At 35.7% G+C, this 22,286-nt stretch overlaps 1 protein-coding gene across 19 annotated transcripts in view; it reads right to left on the bottom strand.

Moving 5' to 3' along the window:
* Positions 1–21,116, bottom strand: part of LOC139119678 (prominin-1-A-like) — an 83,509-nt gene extending 62,393 nt beyond the window's left edge. For 16 of the 19 annotated variants that reach the window (XM_070683500.1, XM_070683510.1, XM_070683505.1 and 13 more), the window contains exons 1-2: positions 20,878–21,042; positions 20,093–20,595 (exon numbers count right to left, since the gene is read on the bottom strand). In XM_070683500.1, coding sequence (XP_070539601.1) covers positions 20,093–20,339 — 247 coding nt within the window. In that variant the 5' untranslated portion in view covers positions 20,340–20,595; positions 20,878–21,042. Of the gene's footprint in view, positions 1–20,092; positions 20,596–20,877 lie in introns of all 19 variants that reach the window. The other 3 variants (XM_070683501.1, XM_070683507.1, XM_070683517.1) reach the window with 1 other exon arrangement.
* Between the last annotated feature and the right edge of the window lie 1,170 nt (positions 21,117–22,286).

Genomic DNA, 22,286 nt, shown 5'->3' with positions numbered 1-22,286 from the left:
TGTCATAGCATGTCCCCCCCCCAAAAAAAACCCAGCATACATGTACATATCTCATAGTTACTGGCCAGCTCACTGGTCATTTAGCTTTACTCCAGCATAAGCAGTAGTTCATATTTGCTTTCACATTCACCCCACCATCTACACAAGTCTGCCAAGTATATTGCCTCAATTTTGCAATCACCAACACAACAGTGCACTGAAATATTTTCCTTTGAATTACTCATGTTTTGATATTTGTAAGGCCACAGACAAGTCAAGTCTTATTCAGTGATAGAGTTTGATTGTGTTTTTTTGCCATGAAAACATTAGACCTTGCATAGTACATGTAACAATGAATATCAAAATAACATCCTTGGCATATGGTAACAATACTATTTGATGGCATCATGCTGAGAAAACTTAGATGATCGCTTTTCAATGGAAAAAACATGTACATGTAAGATTTCTTCTGCTGAACACAAATAAGTGTCAACATGGCAACCAAGGTAACATATAATACTATCAACCATTTCCCGCAATTTTGTGACACTACTGATTCATATTTGGCTTACAGTATCTTTCTTCTCAATGCAGATTATGTTTCTCTGTTTTTGTTTCATAAAACTTGCATTGAATTTATCCAAGAACACCTCTTGAGTGGAAAACTACAATTTGATGACAATGGCACAAATCATACAACTACATACTACATGTATATTAAAGAATTGAACTATTAGATTTAATTTATCCTTGCTGTATTTCTGTTAGTTGTTTTTCACAGCTTTTGACAAGATGGATTTATGATCACAAGAGCATAATTGACAGTGACTTCATGTTTAAAATTATCTTGCATTTTCATACAAATATGCTATTGAATTGATGAAAGGAAATTAAGGTCTATTGATTACACCCACTTACACCACATCTGACTGCATATAAACTGACCTGTGGTACGCTTAAAACAAGAGAGTCATGTTTTCTGCACATTTTCTGCTAATGGTGTCATTCACAGTACATTTATTTGAATAATGGCAACAAAAACACACAACTATTAGGCCACATTCACACTCTCAGATTACATGTACATGAGGAAGATTTAAATGGAAGGCCAGCTCAGCGGATATTTTATTTTCAAATACTAGAAATAGGAATGCCGGAAACAAAAATTTCAATAAAAAATTCAGAAATATTGACTAATGTTCAATATGAGTTGAAAACAGCATATCACTACATGTTCTGTTGAGAGAATTTGCAGACTATAATTGTCTAGATTCTAAATCTTGATCATAAAGATGAATTTTATGGTAAATGTTTGCAACTGTACATTACTTTAATGAGCTAGTTGTTAGGGACCAATAAAATCACAAAAAATCCACCTTTTTTACTTGTCAGTGAAAGAAGAAGTCAACAACTCAATTTTGCATGATGAATGGGGATATATTGTCGAAACATATTGAAGTAGACAAGCTATGCATACTAATACAGTTATAAACATACCAGTTGTCAAGAAATATGTTCAATTGACAGATATGAATGATATTTCTTTATTTGGCAATTTTCTTCCCTTTTCCTGTTATAGCTATGCTTGACATTAAAAATCTCCATTAAAAAATTTGTGCCAACATTCTAGCTGATAAATTGGATTATGGTTACAGGAATATAAAAAGACATTACACATTGTACATCAAAATTTTATCATTTTTGTTTTATAGGTTTCAAATCTGATAAACAGTTGCTGGAAAGATTAAATTTCTCTTGTCCTGAAACCATCCGTGAACTGAACACTTGAATTTACAGACAAGATTTTTGGACCAATGAATCCATTTGAAATTTGGAATTCAATGTTAAAAGACACTTTCATTTGAAGTGCAACATCTGCATGTTTTTACATGCAGTGAAATACTGTGAAACCAGAGGAAATTTATTAACTCCAACAAATTGATGTAATATCTATTATAACATGTGAAGAACTATATTTTAATATCATTGCAATGATTGATGATGCACATACATGTACCCAACCTTGGTAGAATTTCTCAAACTCGGACTCTCTGAGCAACTGACTGGAATGTTAACAGGTGTCTGTACACTTATTTACAGCAAATACTTTACACATGTATTTTTATTACAGTATTAATTTGAAACGTAGGTAAAAATAAATAAATGTAACAGCATAGTTGCATACATTTTGTACGTCCTGGTGTGTACCAAAAGCTGAATGCATTCTACATTTGAATATTATGATTAGCAGCCAAACCTTCTTTGTAAAGATGTTTTCATTTGGAACCCTCAAAAAGTCTTGTGAAGCAAGAGTTTACCCTATGATTATGATGATTTGTAAAATTGTTGAGTACAATGTATGAGTCCAGTGCAGTTTTACCGTCAGATGAGTGGCTAATACTCTATGTACATGTACCTATGTATGATGCACCTTTGGCTATCACAGGGCAGGAAAGTGCTACAACAGGTTTATTGGAAGGCATGAAGAAGAGTTCCTTTTCAAAGATATTTGACTGTGTACGTGTATGCAATTTGAATGATTGATATTTACAAGCAGATGTCCAGGAAGAGGTTTCTGATTAAATTATTTCAAAATGCAACTGATCCATCAAATAGAAATTCCTCCAGTGGAAATGAAAGGCCTGGGGAAGTGCCAAGCATTGAAGTTGTATACCCCACCCACATGCGCTGGCCTTTCAATACAAAAACCTTGTACAGTGAAACCTGTCTAAACTGAACCCTGTCTAAACTGGAAACCTGTCTAAACTGAACCCTTTTTCCAGTCCCATACCAATAAAACTAAGTTAACAGGACCTCTATAAACCAAACACCTTATTAAACCGAACAATTTGCTAGGTCCCAGTCAGGTTCAGTTTAGACAAGTTTTACTCTTCGGCTGGTTTGTTATAGCTTTTCAGGTACCATTTTTTCACACACTACTGGTAAGTTATGTACATCACAGGATAATATATTCATGGACAGACCTCAAGGATATCAGCTTCTAAGGCTATACAAGAAGCATGTTATGCATTGCAAGGAATATTTTCAATAATACATGGGATTATAATTTTGATAATTGCTACCCATCCCTTCTATATTTTAATGACTGTCCTATTTTAGAGAGTTGAAATGTAGGGGTTGTAAATGTGACATCTGGTCTCTACAACATGAGGGTTAGGGGACTGATCAGACATGTATATTCAATCATCTCATTGCCATGTGGAACAATATTACATTATGGACTACAGTTACATTTACTGACAATGAAAGGAACTACATGCTATACTGGTGCATGTCAAATTGGCTTATACAGGTAACTTAGTGTGCCCACTTGTGTACAACTTAACATACCAGTAAACATTTACATTTGGGCACTGATCAATTACTTTCTAAACCACCAGATGCAAACATGATCTCAGCACCTCAGAGGTATTTCTCTTTTACCTTCTGCACCTATAAACTCAAGACCACGATATAAATTTTCTCTTTCCTTTTGTAACAATCCAACTTCCAAACAATTCTGAATGTGCAATATTAAGAATGACACATGTTAAAGATGTAAATTAACATTCAATTGTCTCATCCGCTTTTGATCAGACAATCAGACTTGAAATTGAAAATTTCATGCATAATAATACACTGTATTTTGCATTTTAAAGAAACATTGACTTGACCTTGGTCAAAAGCTGAATTATGAATACTTTGACAATCTGACATATTAATGTATCTAGGTAATACCCCCGTAAAGTCGTCCATACCTGTAGAAGATCACTTCCATTATATTACGCAGTATGAAACAAATAAAATTTGTAGACTTCACCAGTCAGAGTTTTAACATTTTACATTGATTGCCAACAATGGTATGTACCTGACATCCATGACACAACTGTCTGATTGACCGACAGGTTACTTGTGATCAAAGTTCAAGAACAATTGGATAATCTGCCCATACATATGTTCTGATGTAATTACATGTGATAAGCGATATATACTGAGATTATACATGAAGCAAATGGGACTGAATCATTAGTGCTAGAATCATGGTGATACCAGCAATCAGGCTGACCAGTTTAGTTGCTAGGATTCAGGATAACACCTGTGGCTGCAGCCTGCTGTGCACGGACAGTGAAGGCCACACAGCACAGCATAGGAATGGTAATGGACCTGTACATGTTTCATTATCTGGCCTTCACCCCTTACCCAGCAACAGCACGAGCACCTGTGGTACAGTAGCCCTGACCTCAGTTTCATCACCTGGTTTTAATGATATTTGCTGGTCTGTTCAGATAGAGAAAGTGCCAGCAAATTTACCCACTAAAACAAGCACCAAATTTCACAATTGGATTTCACTTCATCCAAAGAAGACATGAGAGAATGCTCAGTAGGGTTGCAATATCTATTGATACGTCTACAAGGACGTGGTGTTTTCTTTCAAAATTGAAGGGCAAAGTCAAACTGTTAACCTCCCATTCAATGCAGACTTTTGAAAATGCAAGATTGTGATCTGTCAAACATGTAAAACATCCTTTATTCAAATTCCATCTTTTTTGTACAAGTACTGCATATACATGCAAACTAAGGGTTTCACCATTGTTTCAATGTCTTAACATCTGTACATATTGTAATTGTAAGCAAAAACTTTTAATCATGTTCATGTTGTGATTTGGCAACTATCAAGTAAGGTTTTTGACCATTTTTGTTTGCAATGACAGAAATACCTGTACACTCTGAGGATGGTTGAATCTTCAGTTCCGTTGCTACAATATGAAAATCAATAACATTTCAAATGTCTTCTAAAACCCTGTCCACAGGAACAGGGCCGTTATACAAGATAATTAAGATGGAAACGTCTCCCTCTCTATATACTTTGCAAAGGACCTACATGTGTACCCTGACTTAACTTCAAAGTGAAAGCGTCCTGGTCATCACTTTAACAAGAATTCCTTAGAAAACTGATGATGCCTTCTTGATTGTCATTGTATACAGCTATATCCCTTTACCTGCCAAGTTCATATTTCACCATCAGGTCCAGTTGTTTAAAACTAATGAAGCAAAAAATGTCCAATATGGTACATTTTAACAAAGACTTTGAAGATTTGAAGGTCCCTGAAGACAGAGACACTGTAAACGTGATTTTTACAGACTAAAGCTGCTAAAACAGACCAAGCCAAGTAGATGAAAGAAAATACATATGGTTTTGGCTCAATACCGCTTTTTACTGACTTTGCAGATGGGGAAGTGATACTGTCTGGCAAGTAAAGGGATATTACATACCATCTATTCTATCCAGATTTTGAGCTCTTGTAACAGGAATGACAAATATTGTTTACCTTTTCAGCAGGAGTCAGACGGATTATTGTATGTGATAGAGTTTGTAAAATCGTACACTGCTTATCTAGACAAGGTACATGTAATTTATACTGACATAATTGAATTTAAAGAACCAATTCAAGCCAAACTTTACAGGTGCTGTACTTGATTTGTATCCCTGGAAACTGAACAGTAGCGATCTGCAACCAGTAGGTATAAACAAACATGTTTTAGGAAGTTATTCAAATTGATTAGTGCAAAGTTTGCAAATTCCAACTCTTTTTTATCTGTGAAACTATCTGATACTGCTCCAGCTGATTGGCCATATCTCCGGCTGTTGCTTTAAATAAACAAATAATCTAATCAGCCTTACAAATCCAAAACACCACTGTTACCTTAGAAACATAACATAGTGCAATTCATAAGCATAAAGATATGCTTAAAAGTGTTTTGCCAGGAATTGTAAAGGTGGGACACAGTGTCCATGATTGTTAAAGTAGGGGACACTGAGTTACAATAGGGGTCAATGTGTGAGCGAAGAACGCAGAGCAAAGTCAAGTCACCAAGGCAGAAAGGTATTGTAAACATGTGGGGCTGTTGTTTTCCATCAAAAATTTGATATCATGAATATATATATTCATTTTAGAATTAAGATTGCTGGACGTCTCCTATAATGGTTTGTGACAAAGTCATTTTACCGGTTGTATTTACAGTTTGAATTGTAAAAAAAGACATCATCATGATAAAATCAATTTCATGCGCATTTTTCTTTCATGGGGATTCTTGCCAGTTACTTCATTACATGTGTATAACAGAAATAAAGAAGATGTTTCATTACACTTATGCCTCCAGAACTAGGAAGACAATAGTTTATGCACATTGTAACCTGGTTTTTTTTCATTACTGCTATGAAGTTCTCTTCTTTTTATGGGATATAGTCAGTCTGAGTTTTTCAACAAAATTGTGGGGTTGATAAAAGTTTTAAGTGAAGTCATGAGCTTCCAGTACACCAAATACACATGCACTCAATTCCGTTTGATGCAATGTGCCCGGGCTAGTGTAAAGACTGAAAATTTGATTCTCCGGACTTCACTGTACTAGCATATATTTACATGTAAACGTTTCATTTCAAGTTGGTGGTCAATAAAATTTGCTTTGTGAAAAGTTAGTTGTTCTTTTTACAAGCCTTCCGCTTCCAAAATCATTGTCTGGTTATCGGGATTGTATGTGGCCAAGCATTTGATTTTTGTCCCCAAGGCTGAAGGGCCCGGTGGACGCACATCGCTTTGCTTATATTACCATGAATCATAGACTGTAACAGACTAACTGATTTTCCAATAGTGTTTACATTGTGACGAAAAACATAGACTAAATTTTAAATGTTTCATTGTCTCAATAGAGAAGCAATAACTGTATGGGCTATCAAGTGTGTACTTTGGTAGCTAAAAAAAGTAGTCTGTCTGTGGACGCTGGACTTACAATTCTAGCCCTGATTTTAGTGCGTCCCTGTGACCCATGTCCGGTATTTTTGCGGGACATTGTTGCTAATTTTGCGTCAAAAGACGCAAGAACGCATTCTCGGCAAAGCACTGCTCAAAATAACTACTGGTAATACTAGAGTTCTGTACACCTTGTTTCAATGAACATTCCGACTAAGTCTGCCGGAACACGGACTAAATGTATATTTACAGATATACTTTGGAATGACATGGAAGTTTGTATCAAGTAAATTTTGACTTTCAGGAACAGGAAGAAACATTTGAGGATCATGAAAAAGCTAGGCACTACGAATAGATCATTCTTTGGAATAAAACCAGCAAATTATTATCAGAACAGACCGGTTACCAATAATGACTTGAATTGATAACATTGATACCATAAGTATTCTTGCACAAGCTGTGTCACCGATAAAGTTTACATCCTGGTTAAATTATCAGAGAATCCGGGTGATTAATCTAAATTACCCTCATTATCATAAGTGGCTTATATCAGCTACAAATTTGCACAACATTTTTCAAAATTATCATTTGATATCTTTGTCATTTTTGCAAGAACCAGAGAAAAAATATATTCAATTTAATTATAGTATTACAGCAAAGTAATCAATTGGGTTTTTCTCGGCAAATTCACAGTAATTCTTTAAAGTTAAAAACAGTACGCACAGCTCATAAGACAACTATTATAAAACTGTTCTTCAAATCTTATAAGAATATATTAATTATGATATCTGTTGCCATAGCAATCAATCTGCAATACAGTACAATGGGATTTAAAGACGAAAAGAAATTTGTCAAATTAGAAATTTATCCAACTCTCACTCCTTCCAATTATACAGATGGTGACTCCTATCCAAAATAATTTCTGAAATGGTTTATCTTCTTCTCGCATTAATTCTATCCAGTGTCATCAGTGTAAATGTCCGTCTTTATAAAATGAACAGGCTATGGCAATATCTACTGAGCAAATAGATTTACTGTGGAAAATGAAACAACTAGGTGAACATTCCCCCAGAGGTCTTGTTCACACAATTGCATCCGTACATGAAGTACATCGCAAGGAAGTGAAAATGCAAATACTGTAATCCAGCGAGAATTTATGTCCGGCTTGTATATAAAAAGTACGTTTCGCTGTGCCCATCAAATGGGAAAAAGGATGAACAGTCGATTATGGAACGAACAGGACATCATTGTTCAGTGGGGGGGAAGTATCTCCTTTATTTAAATAATATTTCATAAGTATATGGACTTTATGATATCTTTTATGAAGGGCCAATGATAAAAATGTCCAATATCCATCAGAAGGATTGTGCTTATTGCTGATGATCATCAAACTAGTTGCGAATATTGTCAATTTCAAAGGTGAAAGATACTTGCATTTCCTAAGAGCAAAAATTTCCTAAAAGCAAATCTTTGTGTGAAATATTTCATTTGGAACAAAGGCAAACTTTCATATGTCAATAATGTCTACAATTAAGATATATTGTGAGAAGAGATTGAAGACTGATAAAATGGTTAGTCTTGCACATTGCTCCTTTACTGTTTACGTTGCAAGGTGTTCGTAATTACAAACGTTCGAGCCAGGAACAACAGAATAGTGTAAGTGACATCTTGATGGTCAAGCTGTGACCAAAAGCAACCACACAACTCCAAGAAGAATTTGAAATGTCCAACCATGCCAAATCTTGTGTGGTTACAACCATTGTATTTTCAATATCCATAAATAGACATTTGAATAAATTGAATAAAGAGATGTTTGAATATTACAATTTGTAGTTAGGTAATATCATGACCGTACCAACAAATATTCATTTTTGAGGTATGATGGCAGAGATTTCACGAGACAAAGTAGAGTGAAATCTCTGCTATCATGCTGAGAGTTCAACAGGTTGATATCACCACAGGACGCGAAAATATCATCAACTCAAAATGAGGTTGCTCTCTAACATTTCAACCACTATATCTATTGTTCAATTTGTGACGAGTTGTGTATATACAGCATATTTTGTACAAAAACAGGTGAAACAATAGCACGACATAGCCTACATGTACCAGTATGGACACCTTGGGTCCACTTACAATCCAAGAAAATCTTTCCTTAGGTCAACTCAAAATAATCAGTATGGATGCAGTGTTTTTCCTACATGGCAGAAAATCTAATATGGATCCTAACAAAAGATGTCAGACTTGATAAGCAGCTTGGCTTCTTTGCTTTTCAATGATATTAATACAGCATTGAATATGAAAGAATTATTTTCAAATGTACAAAGCCAAATGTAAATACATCCATTTATTTTTTTCATTTTACATCAATCATCAACAACTACTGACAGAGGAATAAGTGATTTCTGGCTGTGTTTTTCACATGGCATGAGTATAAAATGCCATGGATGAATATTGTATTGTTAGTATAAAAGATGAAAGTTCACATTTTATTTATGCAATATCAAAGCCTATTCATACAGTCATTCAAAGAATTCATACACGAAAGTGCCATGAGTATTACACCTGAGAATTTTGATTAAGTTATCTTATTCAGATAAAGCACATACAGATATGTCTGATGACTGAATAATTTCAATTCAAGCTGTTGTCAAAAGGATGTATCTGCAAGAATTACTCAATAAATACGCTGGCTTATTTAATTAATCCACAATTTTTCAGCTTACATGTAAGACTGAACAAAGAAGATAGACTAGAGTTTTGACCTCAAAAGAGAACCAGTTACAAAGGAGTGTTAGTAGAAAGGAACGCATAAAAATTTGCTGAAATTCACTGAGCTCTAATCAGTCTAAAAGCTGCCTAATGAAAAACAGTCTGTTATTGTTTGAATTTTTTAGGCTGAGTAAGCAGAATCCATTTCATTATACGCCATGTGTCAAATTGGCAATTATTCCTGAGGCTAATGGGTGGGGTTTCTAAAATGGTCTACAGCACACTACCTCGGGTGAGATATACGAGACAATCCATCCATTTGAAGGAACTGAACAATATGGTTTTTTGACATGCACTATAAGATTATACAGGATTCTTATTCAATGCAACAATGAATGAATATGTTTATAAGGTCTGTATATGCTGCATTCCATTAGTTAACTGTTTTACAGTCACTATATATATAACACTGAATGCAAAAACAATTTTTTTTCACAATACCCTTTGCTTTGCTTATTAAATATTCCCATACATGTACCATGTTAGGGGCGACGTCAAAAGATCGATGTTTGAAAAAAAACTTAATTGCTTAAGTTTGGGGGTGGGGGGTTTTGGCCAAATTAATTTCTGTGCAGTCAAAAACGATTTAACGTCTTTATGGCAAATTTTACGATTTCAAGGCCGATTTTTGTACGCTAAAACCGATCCAGTCACCTGTATTTTTGTTACTTTATAATGGTTTTCAATTTTTATTTAATTCAATGGTACATTGGTACGTCGTTTGAAAGAATGAGTACAGGGTATGAGTCCGCAATGTTTTGAATTTTAGGTCAGTTAAGTTAGAAGGGGGAGTGGGGGGGGGGGGGGGGGTTCTGAGGCCAAACTTAAGCAATTAAGTTAGATTTATTATATGAACTTTTGATGTTGCCCCTTATCAAATGCATTTTTGAATAATTCCTCCTATTCTTGAAAATTGATGAGAGCTTGTGCTTGCAATGCCCATTGGCATATTGGTGTAGCTAATTATGGCTGGATGATATGGTGACAGATTTTCTGTAAAATTGTCAATGCATACTCATACATGTATTTGACCACTGCGCTACTTTGGCAGTTTTGAAGAAATCTGACAAACTATTATCACCAATATCACAAAAAACAAAAACACATTCCTCACAGCCTTGAGGATCCAGCTAGTAGCATATTGCAGATAAAACATAGGCACATGTAATTTTTGACTGAATATTTTAAGAATTTCCACTCTCTAGCAAATAATGTTTTTTTTAAAAATGGCTATTGAAAAACAAAATAGTCGGTGATCATGACAAGTGATGTCGAAGCACTGTGTCTCACACTGTTTTCTTCATTTTTGTACATTTTGCACAAAGAGAAACAATTGTGATTAAATTTGTGATTGTCAATCAATACAATGTAAACTGGTCCATTATCACTATTTATCATCAGTGCAGACTACACTGAATGAATACTTGGTAGTTGTACATCAATAAATGACATTTCTTATTCACCAACATGTCTGATTTAGTTCAACTCCATTATGAAAACTGGATAACATGTATTGATTGCTTGCAGCGCATTCCATAAAATCACATGCATCTCATGCCCTAACACTAAAAGCAACTTTCCATTTCACCAAAGGTGATAATTCTGATGGTTGCACTTAGGAACCTGCTTTGCTGTGGCTTTCATACCATAAGATACCCACACAATGGCATGGATTACAATAGTCTTTCTGTGAAATCCGTCTATAAATGGGCATTCCTATTCAGTGGTACTACAAAGGCTATTTGACACCAGCCTACACTGTACTGTGCTGACACCAGCCTACAAGACTTTGAATAAACATTATTTCTCCTTCTAAAGATTCAGTTATGATTATACCAAAACCACACTATCAAAGCAAGTAATATTGTTTCACAATAGCTGACTTCTCTTCCTGTTTCTCTCTCATCCTTGGTAACTGAGTGATATTTGAGATTTACCCCTGCTGGACAAGTGGGTGTGTTTGCTTATGGCTAGAACATGGCATGGCCAAACCTGATACCTCATGCTGGTTGAAAAAAGATACATGTTAACAACTTTTTTGACATTTATCATAGAAAGAAGATCAGTTTCCTTGTCATTTTGCCAATCATGCTGTCCAGATATCATGAACTGTATACTCTATTCAAATTGTAATTCATCCATACACATATCCACATACAAGTCCTGAACAGAAACTCTGCTGAACATGTCAAGATGAATCACACCTGTCTTGTCATACAATGTAGGCAGCTGTTGCCAATAATAATAAAACATCATTAAAGAGGAGAAATCTTTTTTTCTCCATTTTTGATATGGTTCTTGTGCGAGAAACTTAGTAAAACCAGTATGATCTAAAACTATCAATAAATGTTGTAGAGTAAAGTATAATAGAGTTTGCAGTTTAGTAACACAGCTATTGATTTGTCTGCAAATATTTTTGTAGATTTACAAATGTTGAACACTTTCTAAATTTTGTATCTCCGGGGAGACTTGAGGACCTATAGTATTTTCAGTTATGTCTTTCGTGTTTCAAAGCGATGAACAATCTTCCTGATTTCTCCAATAATACAAAATTGATCATAAAATAACAAAAGAGAGAAAAGTATCCCTCTAATACAGGATATTTCCTAAACCTTAATCTTTCAAAGCTTAATTCCCATACATGGAAAGGACAGTCAGCCTTGCTCATCCATTTTGCATTTTTGTTTTTACCGAGTAAAAGACACTCAGTGAAATACCAGAATGTATGCTCAAAATCCATTTGTCACATAAACAGAAAAGAAGCTCAATCTATGTTAAGAAAGACAGGAAAATATCCAGACTTGATTTTTTTCAAACAGAATCAAATATATCCATATAAACTGAAACGTTTGTTTTATTAACACTTAAATTTGTAACTGAAGTGTTATGACATATCATTCTTCACAAGCACTTACATTTCAATAACAGCTTCACTTCATCCCTTCTCTTTCCTATGGCTACAATGTTGTTATAAATGATAGTGATCCTACTGGTATTACATCAATAAAGTTATAGTATGCAAGTAAAGTTATTGATTCGCTATGTAGGGGGCCTACCAAAGTCTCAAATTAATCATGACATAGGTTGAAATCATTTCATCGCCTTTATGAACAGAACTTCAATCAATATCCAAAAATAAACTTTTTAATTGACACATCTGTGTCTATTTTAGGCTTTGAATACTCAAGACTGTGATCTGATTTCCTTCAAAATTAAGTAACAGTTAATATACAAACATGTTATGTCACCATTCTATGACTAAATTACTAGGAACATGAATATTGAAAATTTGACGGCTCTAAATGGGGTTTTAAACTATGTTATTGTCCGAAACAGAGATGCACATGGTATTTACTGTTACTCAATGAACTTTTCACTATCACACCAATATTTTGTCAAATTATTTGGCTCTTTATGAAAATTTTAACAAGTAAAATATATATATCTAAGTTGGTACATCAGGAACTGTTTTAGGCAGCTAAGTTTTAGTATAACAATATCTTTGTCATATTTATTGATCACTGGGTTGATAACAATGAAGGTACAATGTACATAGTTCTCCACTGATGAAAATTTACATATTTCAAATGGAATAGGCAACTCCTTGTTTGGCATGATTGATGGATACATGTACTTGTAATTATCGTTTTGTTACAGTATAATTACATTACAACACATATCTTGAGGGGAATTTAATTGATATCCATGTTTTAAGATGCAAATCTACATTTCTTTCTCACTTTCTGTAAATGCACGTTGCAATTAAACATATTTTTTGGATCTGGTCAGTAGCTGCCATAGTCTTGACACATTGTACACTTGACCTTGCGTCACATTTTACCAACATCATGGTATGCTGTTATCTTAGCCGAAGGCCATGATCATATTCCTATATAAAGGAAAGTATTCATGCATCCCTTATGGCAATTTTATACACCTAGTTCTCTTTTCCAAAAGTAACGGTCTGGTTCTGAGTCAAGATCAAAGGCATTTACATGTAGAACCGGCCACTTTAGTTTGAGTCACCTCTGCTTGCTCACAATGAAGGCGGGTGAGTCATATTTCAGGACAAGAACCAGGATGTTGGCTGCTTTAACTAAGTAACTGGGCAATTCTTTGATTAGTCAAGTTAACACTGTACCTTACAGGTGACCAAAGGTCTAATTGTTTTAATGATGGTATTAAAGCTGTATGGTAACACAAAGACGCATCACACTGCAATTTCTTTGGTATACAAAAGCAAATAACAGAGACAAAATGGAAACAGATTTTCAATTTGTACAGACTTGAAAGTCGGGTTAGAAGTCTTAGAATAACACATTTGCTGATATGATTTCCAAGTCATAACTTAAACTAAAATATTTAATTTCCCATAAACTAGGTGAGAAAAGTCTCATTATTTTGTGTTTTTTTTTTCCTTTCGTTTTAGTCCCAACATGGCCAGTCACAATCAATCGCATGATGTTATCTCTTTATCTTTGGGTATGGCATATCTATCAGTGTGGGTGTGGCTACATTTTTAAACACCCAATCAGCAAGGGAATACCAAGTATTATTGATTTCCATAAGTCACCTGAGAATGACAATAACAATTTTTTTGGAGAAAATATTGAGACATTTTCTGGCATAAAAAGACTGTGCATAACCTCAAAATCAATCAACAGACCTCTGATCCAGTCCTTATCAAAGTGGCCTAACAATTGTGCACTGGTCAATTCACTGAGGTTGGGAGTAATATCTTCTTCTGTAGTGCACCAGCAATGATCTGGACAAATAATGGAGCACAGCAGTACAATGTACCAATCACGCATGTTATACTTTGATTCACCTTTGCAAGAAAGACTTAAAATACAAGTTTCCGGAATTTGTGGATAAGATGAATGCCTGCGAGTTGTCACCCGAGTATAATTTGATCAAAGTTCATTGACTAGCCTGCATTTGACTGTGTTCAGTGACACATTCATTTGCCTTCCACAGTAAACTGCCAAGGGAAATGCCTGGGTAGGGTCCCCTTCAAATCAAATAATTTTTTTTGTTGATAATTTGTTCTTTCCTGTAAATGAAACCTCTTTTTTCATGATTATCCTGGGGAAAAAATTTATAAAATGACTTAAAAAGCCAAAATTGTGTATCAATTATAGTAGATGAAGGAGTAAAATAGGTCAATTTATCACAAAAATGAGGCCTACAACTGATATATACATACTGTACACAATTGGATAAATATTGAAATAAAACTCTGTTATTTACTTAAAGTACCCTGAGATGTTTGTGCTGCATGACAGGTGTATAAAAATAACACAGGCTAAAAAAGATAAGGGGCAGGCTGCAAGTTAGCCCTGCGTACAGGTCTGTGTGTTCCCAGCGTTATACGGCCTCCACCACAGCTCTGCAACCATCTAGATATGGAGATAATTGGGGTCTCTGCGGTCCGGATCCGGACCGCAACCTAAAAAACGGTCTTTTTGGCCAAAATTCTGCTCTATCGGGGCAAAATCCTTTCCTTGCCTACCTTTACCTCCTCACCGATCCCAGAATGACGCAATTAACTTCTCCTAACGTCCAAAACTGCTCGTTTTCGGAAATATAACGTACTCGACAAGTTGTTTACCCATGGAGATCGCCATTTCGAATCTCGTTGCAGAGACCCCAGTTATCTCCATAGACCGTTGCAGGACTGTGGTGGAGGCCGTATAACGCCAGGAACACACAGACCTGTACGCAGGGCTAATCGCAAGTTATCTTTTCAAAATAAGGTTACATTTCAACTTTGGGAATGAAAATGATAAAAACTGTGTACAAATTGAAACCTCTGTTTCCAAAATCATGGTGAAAATTATCAATTGTTTGTATGTTAATCATGGATAGCATTGGTTGATGTTTCAATGACCTTTGAACATGATCTCAAAAGTACCATAATAAATCTTTCCTCATTGCCAAACTAGCAACATGATCTTTGAAGAAAAAACTGACATAGCCTTGGAATTCACATTATATTTGGCAAAGAGAACAGTATGCAGCCCAAAAAAGTATTTAGCATTACTTTCGATGACATAGCCTTGCCACTAACCCTTTAACCCTCCCCCTCCAGAAGTCCCAGTTTACCATAGAAAACAATGGGATTGCTTCAAACTATGGTGGTGAAAAGGTTAAACACATGATTTTTAATCATGCAACTCTACAAGCATTTAGGAACCCACTTTCCAAACAAACTGTTCTGCGATCAACTCAAAACCTAATGTCACCTGTATTCTAAATGTCTGCATGCACGTAAAAGACAGTGTGCAAAACTTGTATTTATCTCCACAAATGACTAGGTATACTTTTAAAGCATTATCATAACAGGGGTTTTGTTTTTGTTTACAACACTAACCATTCCTCCAAGTGGTTTTATTAATATTAGAGGCACTTTACCACCAACACTGCTATCGCAAGAATCTGTGTATATTTTTGACTACATTGAAACCTGTCCTTTCAGACACCTATTTAATGATAATGAGGACACCTCTTTATAATTTTGACTATTTCATATTGAGTACTGGGATTACAAATGGCTTCACTTTAAATTGACAATGATATCCTTTGAAAGTAATTCTACTACAAGTTTTATGTGGTTATCAGGTATGGATGTTTGTATTTACATAGCAAATTGAAATTATATTTCAACCTGAAATAATCGATGAACCTTTTCGAAGGAAAAATGCAGTACTTCTGTTGATGACACTTACTATGAGCACTGTGGTTGCATGCATGCAATTGCATATGTATAAAATGCATGTAACGTTGTCAGCTAGTAAACTTAATGTTTTAAGTACTTGGCTCTTCAAAACTGTACGGCCACTTTATGAACAGTGCATTTCAAACCGCTATTGATATCACTTCATGTTATGGAAGTTTCAGATGCCTGGTCATTGTAGATAATTTTAATTGCTTCACACATGTATAGTTAATAGTCATGTGTGTTGCTTATTGTTTTATTCAACTTTTTACATTTATATTTTCATAGATATTTTACAGAGCCTGTAAATGGGACTTGTTCCTGTTGGTCTTTCTTGAAATAAATAAATTATCTTTATAGATAAGTACACATCCATTTGTACCCAGGGAGAGACAAATACATGTACATGTAAGTCAGGTTTTGCAATAAATACTAGGGTGGGACTATGCCTATTTTCAAGGCGGCCTTTTACAGTGCGGAGATTGCTTGCAGCCATGCGGGGTAAACATTAACAATCCAGGTATTACACTTTGGAACAATGGTCATTATACCACATTAACCATTTCTGAATGCGCAACGGAAAAACTGCTGCCATTCTGTCATTTTATCAATGCACTACTGCCCACAGCAAGGAACTGCAATAATGAATGGTAATACTGGGCAAAATGCAGACTCAGAAATTAGCCATTACAAGGCTCTGTATTGTCATGACAAAAAGCAATGTACACATCAATCCATTTATCTCAAATAAAACATAAAATGCGTGACATCTGTGAATTTATACAAACGCTTTTCAGCAAACAGTTATGACCTCTTACTACAATACATGACACATCTGACTGAATGTTCCTGATGAATGTCAAATTTGAACAACATTGTATCATTTTTGTGTGTGCATTATGGTAATTCTGATTTACAGTCTGTTCATACAGTAGTAGGTTATATTATCACTGACAGTCGAGGAGAGATCCGCTGATATTCAAGTGTCAATAGTTACTGGTAATACTAGGTGGTATGAGGTATAATTTTCAACTATGGCACACATACTATTCCAAACGTTCCACCCGGATACTCTGCAAGCGGATAAATTATGCTTGTTCAATTATTAACACGGTCCCACTTCTTTTATCACATAGGAAATTTCTTAATAAAAGGAACAATAATCAGTATTCTGGACAGCAAATATGATAATTAATGTGGACTACCGATACGTGACATGACACATAATTTTGAATTCTTTATCAGGCTAAAGTAATTGCAAATCATGATTGAATATTGGTTTAATGTTTATATTTGGCCTTATCAACAGCTGTTCCTCACCAATGACTACAAATCTCTTGTAAAGGTTTTTCTTTACAAATTAAGGCAAGATTTTTTGCATGGTTAACAAACAAGAATCAGTCTTATTTTTCTGAGGTGTATAAAACCTAAATGTGTGTGTTTTGTTATGCAAAATGTACAAAAACCCATTCGTGAATGACTTACACTATTTGTAGAATGAATAATAAAAATTATGACCTTCCTGTCATAAAATAGATAAAATACCAGACTAGTGACTTCTCCAGACAATAACTTTGGTCAGTTGGACCTTAACAATCGACAAAATTTACATTATAACAGAGAGATGGCGTAAGTGGAGAATCTCAATGTACAGATAAATGGATGGATCTGTTGTAATTAATACAGATTTTGAATACATATAGTTGTGCTTGTAACTCCGGTGAATCTTGTTAACTTTGTTGGTTTGCATATCATAGAAATATATGGAATCATTTCATACTGTCACCTTTTCGGCCTCTTCTGTTCATCACATTTAATCTCATGACAAAACTTCTAGCTTGATTATAAATTTTACAACTAGCAAAAAAGCTATATCATACAACTAGTCCATGTATACAAGAAGTAATTCGAGAACCTGGCACTGAGGACTGTGAAATGTGCACTTAGCTGGGAACAAAAGGCTGACGTGACGACCCATGGGTTCATTTTTAAATTCCCCAAGTTAATTCAACAGTAAATACCCAAGACTGCACAATGAACGCAACAGCACTATTCCTAATGTAGGTACAGGTATGACATAACTGTATTTGTGTATCAATGACGTCAACATATTAGCAGTCAGGAAATTACACATATGCAGTGGCTTCATATATCATATCCTCCTGAGATAACATAGAATCTTCATTGTGGCACATATTAGCAGCTGTCAGATGGGAATTATTCCAATTATTTTCATTTTTGTATGCATCACTGAAACACTCCTTTTACACCCAGAGAACCAGAAACCAAGCGATGAATATGTACAGAGAAAACAAGCTGAGTAAAGTTGGCTGAAATGGTATTTACACATTGGGCCGACACACTGCCACGTTGTATACGGTCAACTGCTGTATGAAACACCCTGCCTTTCAGTAATTTAGGTGACACAAATGTTTTAGAGAATTGTTCTGAAGTTGAAAAACACTGAAAAAAGTAATATGATACAGCAAGTACCCATTTTTACCATACTAGGTAAAGAGCAAATCTCTGTAGTATCAGTTGAATCTCTTTATGTTTTAACAGTTGACTATCGTCACTAAAGGCAGTTACAGACAAGGTTTTGGAATATTCTCTGAACAATCTGTAAACGGGTAATATTGCAAAGGGAACAGAGCAAAAAATCTTCATGGATTTATTGTCGTCATTTCTACCAAATCTTTCTAGGAAATATCCCACCTTAATGTGGGTGCACTCCCAATCAATTTTCCGGCTTAAATAGCTCAGAGCAGCTTATAAACAACACCTGTTTCTTTTTCCGTTCCCAACACTTTGGACTTTCTTATTTTAGTTTTTCTTCCAACTTTTCATCAAAATACTTGTATGTGTATGTCTTTGCAGAAGGCAGTCTAATTCTTATTTTGCCTTGGATGCAACATCAGGCTTACATTATAGTCTGGGTGGACGTGAGTAGGATTAGGAATGACGACTTGGGTATAGCTCAGGATTATTACGTGTTAGCTTGTTTGATCCATTTAAACATGGTTATAAATCATAACTTCATTGTTTGGAGACTCACAAAAATGGTTCCCCCATAGCTATAAAGATGTCATGTCCCTTGACTCTTTGAGCAGGACTGTTGTCAGATTTTTTGCTACTTGAATTGAAAATAACCATCCTTGCATGTCCTGGTCAAAGACGATCAAATATGTTTGTCTTCTACACAGACAAAGATACCACAAGGACGGATATTATCAGAAAATGTAGGCATGTGAGTAGTTCCAGCATGCCTTGCCCTTTCAAAGTAATGATTTGTTGGGGAAAATATTCTCTTTTCATTCCTTTCAAGCCCCCATAACTACAGGTAGCTGGTGTTACAAAGTAAAATGAAACCGGCAGTGTTGTGGCTGGTGCATGTTATGGGTAAGGCGTGATTTGTGGAGACTTGTTTTCAGGTTAAAGTTGTGTTTGTCTTTTACAATATGGCTTCTTGAAATTCAGGTAGATTTGCAAATTATTTATTTGTGAGGTCTTTGACTAAGGTCAATTATTTTTTGCTTGTATGGCCAGGAAGAACCCCACAGTTTTAAGTACAGATGGAGGCTGGTCGTACAGAATTATTACCATTATTGTACCTTTGAAATTGTTATTTCTGAAGGTATATTTGATTGAACAACGTAAAATGTTACTACTATAATCATATAATAGAATTTAGCGATTAATTTTCGTTGTCATGCGTATTTTTGCCACAGCAGCTGTACAATAGCAGATAATTACAAGTACTAGTAGTGTGATCGTTATCATACTTCAAGGTCCGTGTCGTGACTGCATGATAAGCACACACCCATCATTGTCTGTGTATATAGAAAGCAGAAAATCGATCTCTTTGACTACTTACGGTACGGCAACTCGTTCGGCTGTACGACGTCAATGAATCCATTTGCCCAGTCTATGAGAATGCCAAGTCCACCATCGGAGTAGTTGGAAGTGCTGTAAAACGTTCCTAGCGAGGGTAAAGGGCTGAGCCAATCACCCTCACTGCAGTCTTGTGCACGCGATGACATCGGGCAGCACGAAATGGTGAACAGTATTACCGTGAGCCATGGCAATATGACACGGCAGTTCGTTGTCACTGATACGCTCATGTTCAGAAATTCAGGAAATGTATAGGGAATATTGTTTACGATGACTTTTAAGGATTAGAAGTTGACAGCATGCGCAGGCTAAGCTTTCGATCTTATAGTTTTTTCATGGATACTTCCGGGTTCTCTGCACCCAAATCCGACTTGATGACGTCTGGTCAACAGACTCCGTATCTGCAGCTGTAGCTGTCTCTGAGTCACACTCGATCTACACCATTTTGTACTGGAACTATAACACAAACAGAATGTTGCCCGTAACCTGAAAGAAACACATATCTAACACCTAAGATACGTGATAATGTGCGGGGGCACAGTGGTTTTCACGGTTCAAGGTACAAGACAAGAATAGGCTATTACATGTAAAGCAAGGAAAAATCTAGGAAACTTTGTCGTTGCACTAAGTTTGCAGTTGCAGTGTTCGGTACGATGGAAGGACTGTGGTACAGCACAGCACAGCACCTTGTGTCGGTCATTTATTTGTTCACAGTAATGTCAAGTTGAACGAAAATTTTCCAGATAAAAGACGTCTTATGTTACTTACCTGCGTTATGAGCCAAATGAAGAAGACAAGTGACGACTTTGATTGTAAAATTCTCACAGAAGCGGTTGAAATTTACCTAATTGTCAAGTTGAGGTGACGAGCTGCACGTTATAGTGGGGAGTTGTTTGAGCTGTGCTGGCTCCTCTACATATTGACGATGCGCAGCTCATACTGCGCAATGACCGACGCGGCGCTCACCGCCAGTGCGCTGCATGTCATCACAGCCATAGCATAGCAGTGAGTCGCGTTCGGCAGGGTAAACCGAAATGACGTAAAACCAGTTGAGTTACGTCAGAAGGAAGTTTTTTAACATTTACCTCATATCAGAAAACATTTTGAAATATGTCGTTTCATTTATGATATTTAGACGAAACTCAGATGTCGGGTTCTCAAGGAACCGTTTTTTTCCTGTATTTCTCTCTTTCATTTCCGTCCGAAACTGTGTCCCAAATCTTATCGGCCAAACGGACGGACCAGTTTTCTCATCCGTATTGCGGTAAAAAGTAAACATAATAAACTGTAAAATATATCGGAAAAGGTCAGCTTAGAACAACTACATCATATATTTATGGATTTTCTTCACAGAATTTACATATTTTCTTCACTAAAAAAGTTACAATAAAATCGAATGCCAAAAATGTGAAACGATTATTGCTGTCATTGTGAACACATTTGAAGGGCATCTTTGGGTTACCTAATGTTTGAAAAGCTAACCTTTGATCTACACACTAGATTATCTGAAAGATCCGGGATTCTTGGACATTGGGAATTCATCTTTACAACACATAGGCCTAATCATCACACCTGTTAATGTTGTCAATTTGGTAACCCTCTAGACTGCCCTATGAAAATGGCAAATGGCCTAAACAAGTCAAATGAAATTCACTAATTAAACATTTCCCATACAGATTACAATTAGCCAATATATAACACATATAAACTGAAAGTTCAAGCCGAGTGTACACGTGTACCTATGTCGTCTGTCCTATAAATTGTATGTTCAGAAGGTTAAAGTTTTTAGGCAGAGCTCCATGGACAAAGGGATTGGTAAGGTTGCATAAATTCCGCAATGGTTTACCATATATATGATCTTTATCATCCCGGGAGTGTCCCTTCGGAGTATTATTGACATCTTGTTTAATTCATTCACATTAACTCTTTGGGGAAAGTCGATGCTCACGGAATATCAAATTTTCTGAACATTTTAAATCACATAAAAAGTCAAGGTTAATTTTTTCACCGACAACATCACCAGTATTGATTCAGTTTTGTACTTTGTCCAATTTTGGAATGTAGCATACCACACCCTCTGTTAGTGTGAGTTGAGTATTATAAAGATTCAGATGGAGAAGGGTCCTGCAGCATGCGTCGCACAAGCGGCCGCTCTCTCTCATTCTCGTACGGCTCCT

The sequence above is a fragment of the Ptychodera flava genome, chromosome 20, assembly GCF_041260155.1.
Source record: "Ptychodera flava strain L36383 chromosome 20, AS_Pfla_20210202, whole genome shotgun sequence".
Classification (NCBI taxonomy): Eukaryota; Metazoa; Hemichordata; class Enteropneusta; family Ptychoderidae; genus Ptychodera; species Ptychodera flava.
This window is presented reverse-complemented; position numbering and strand designations above follow the sequence as displayed.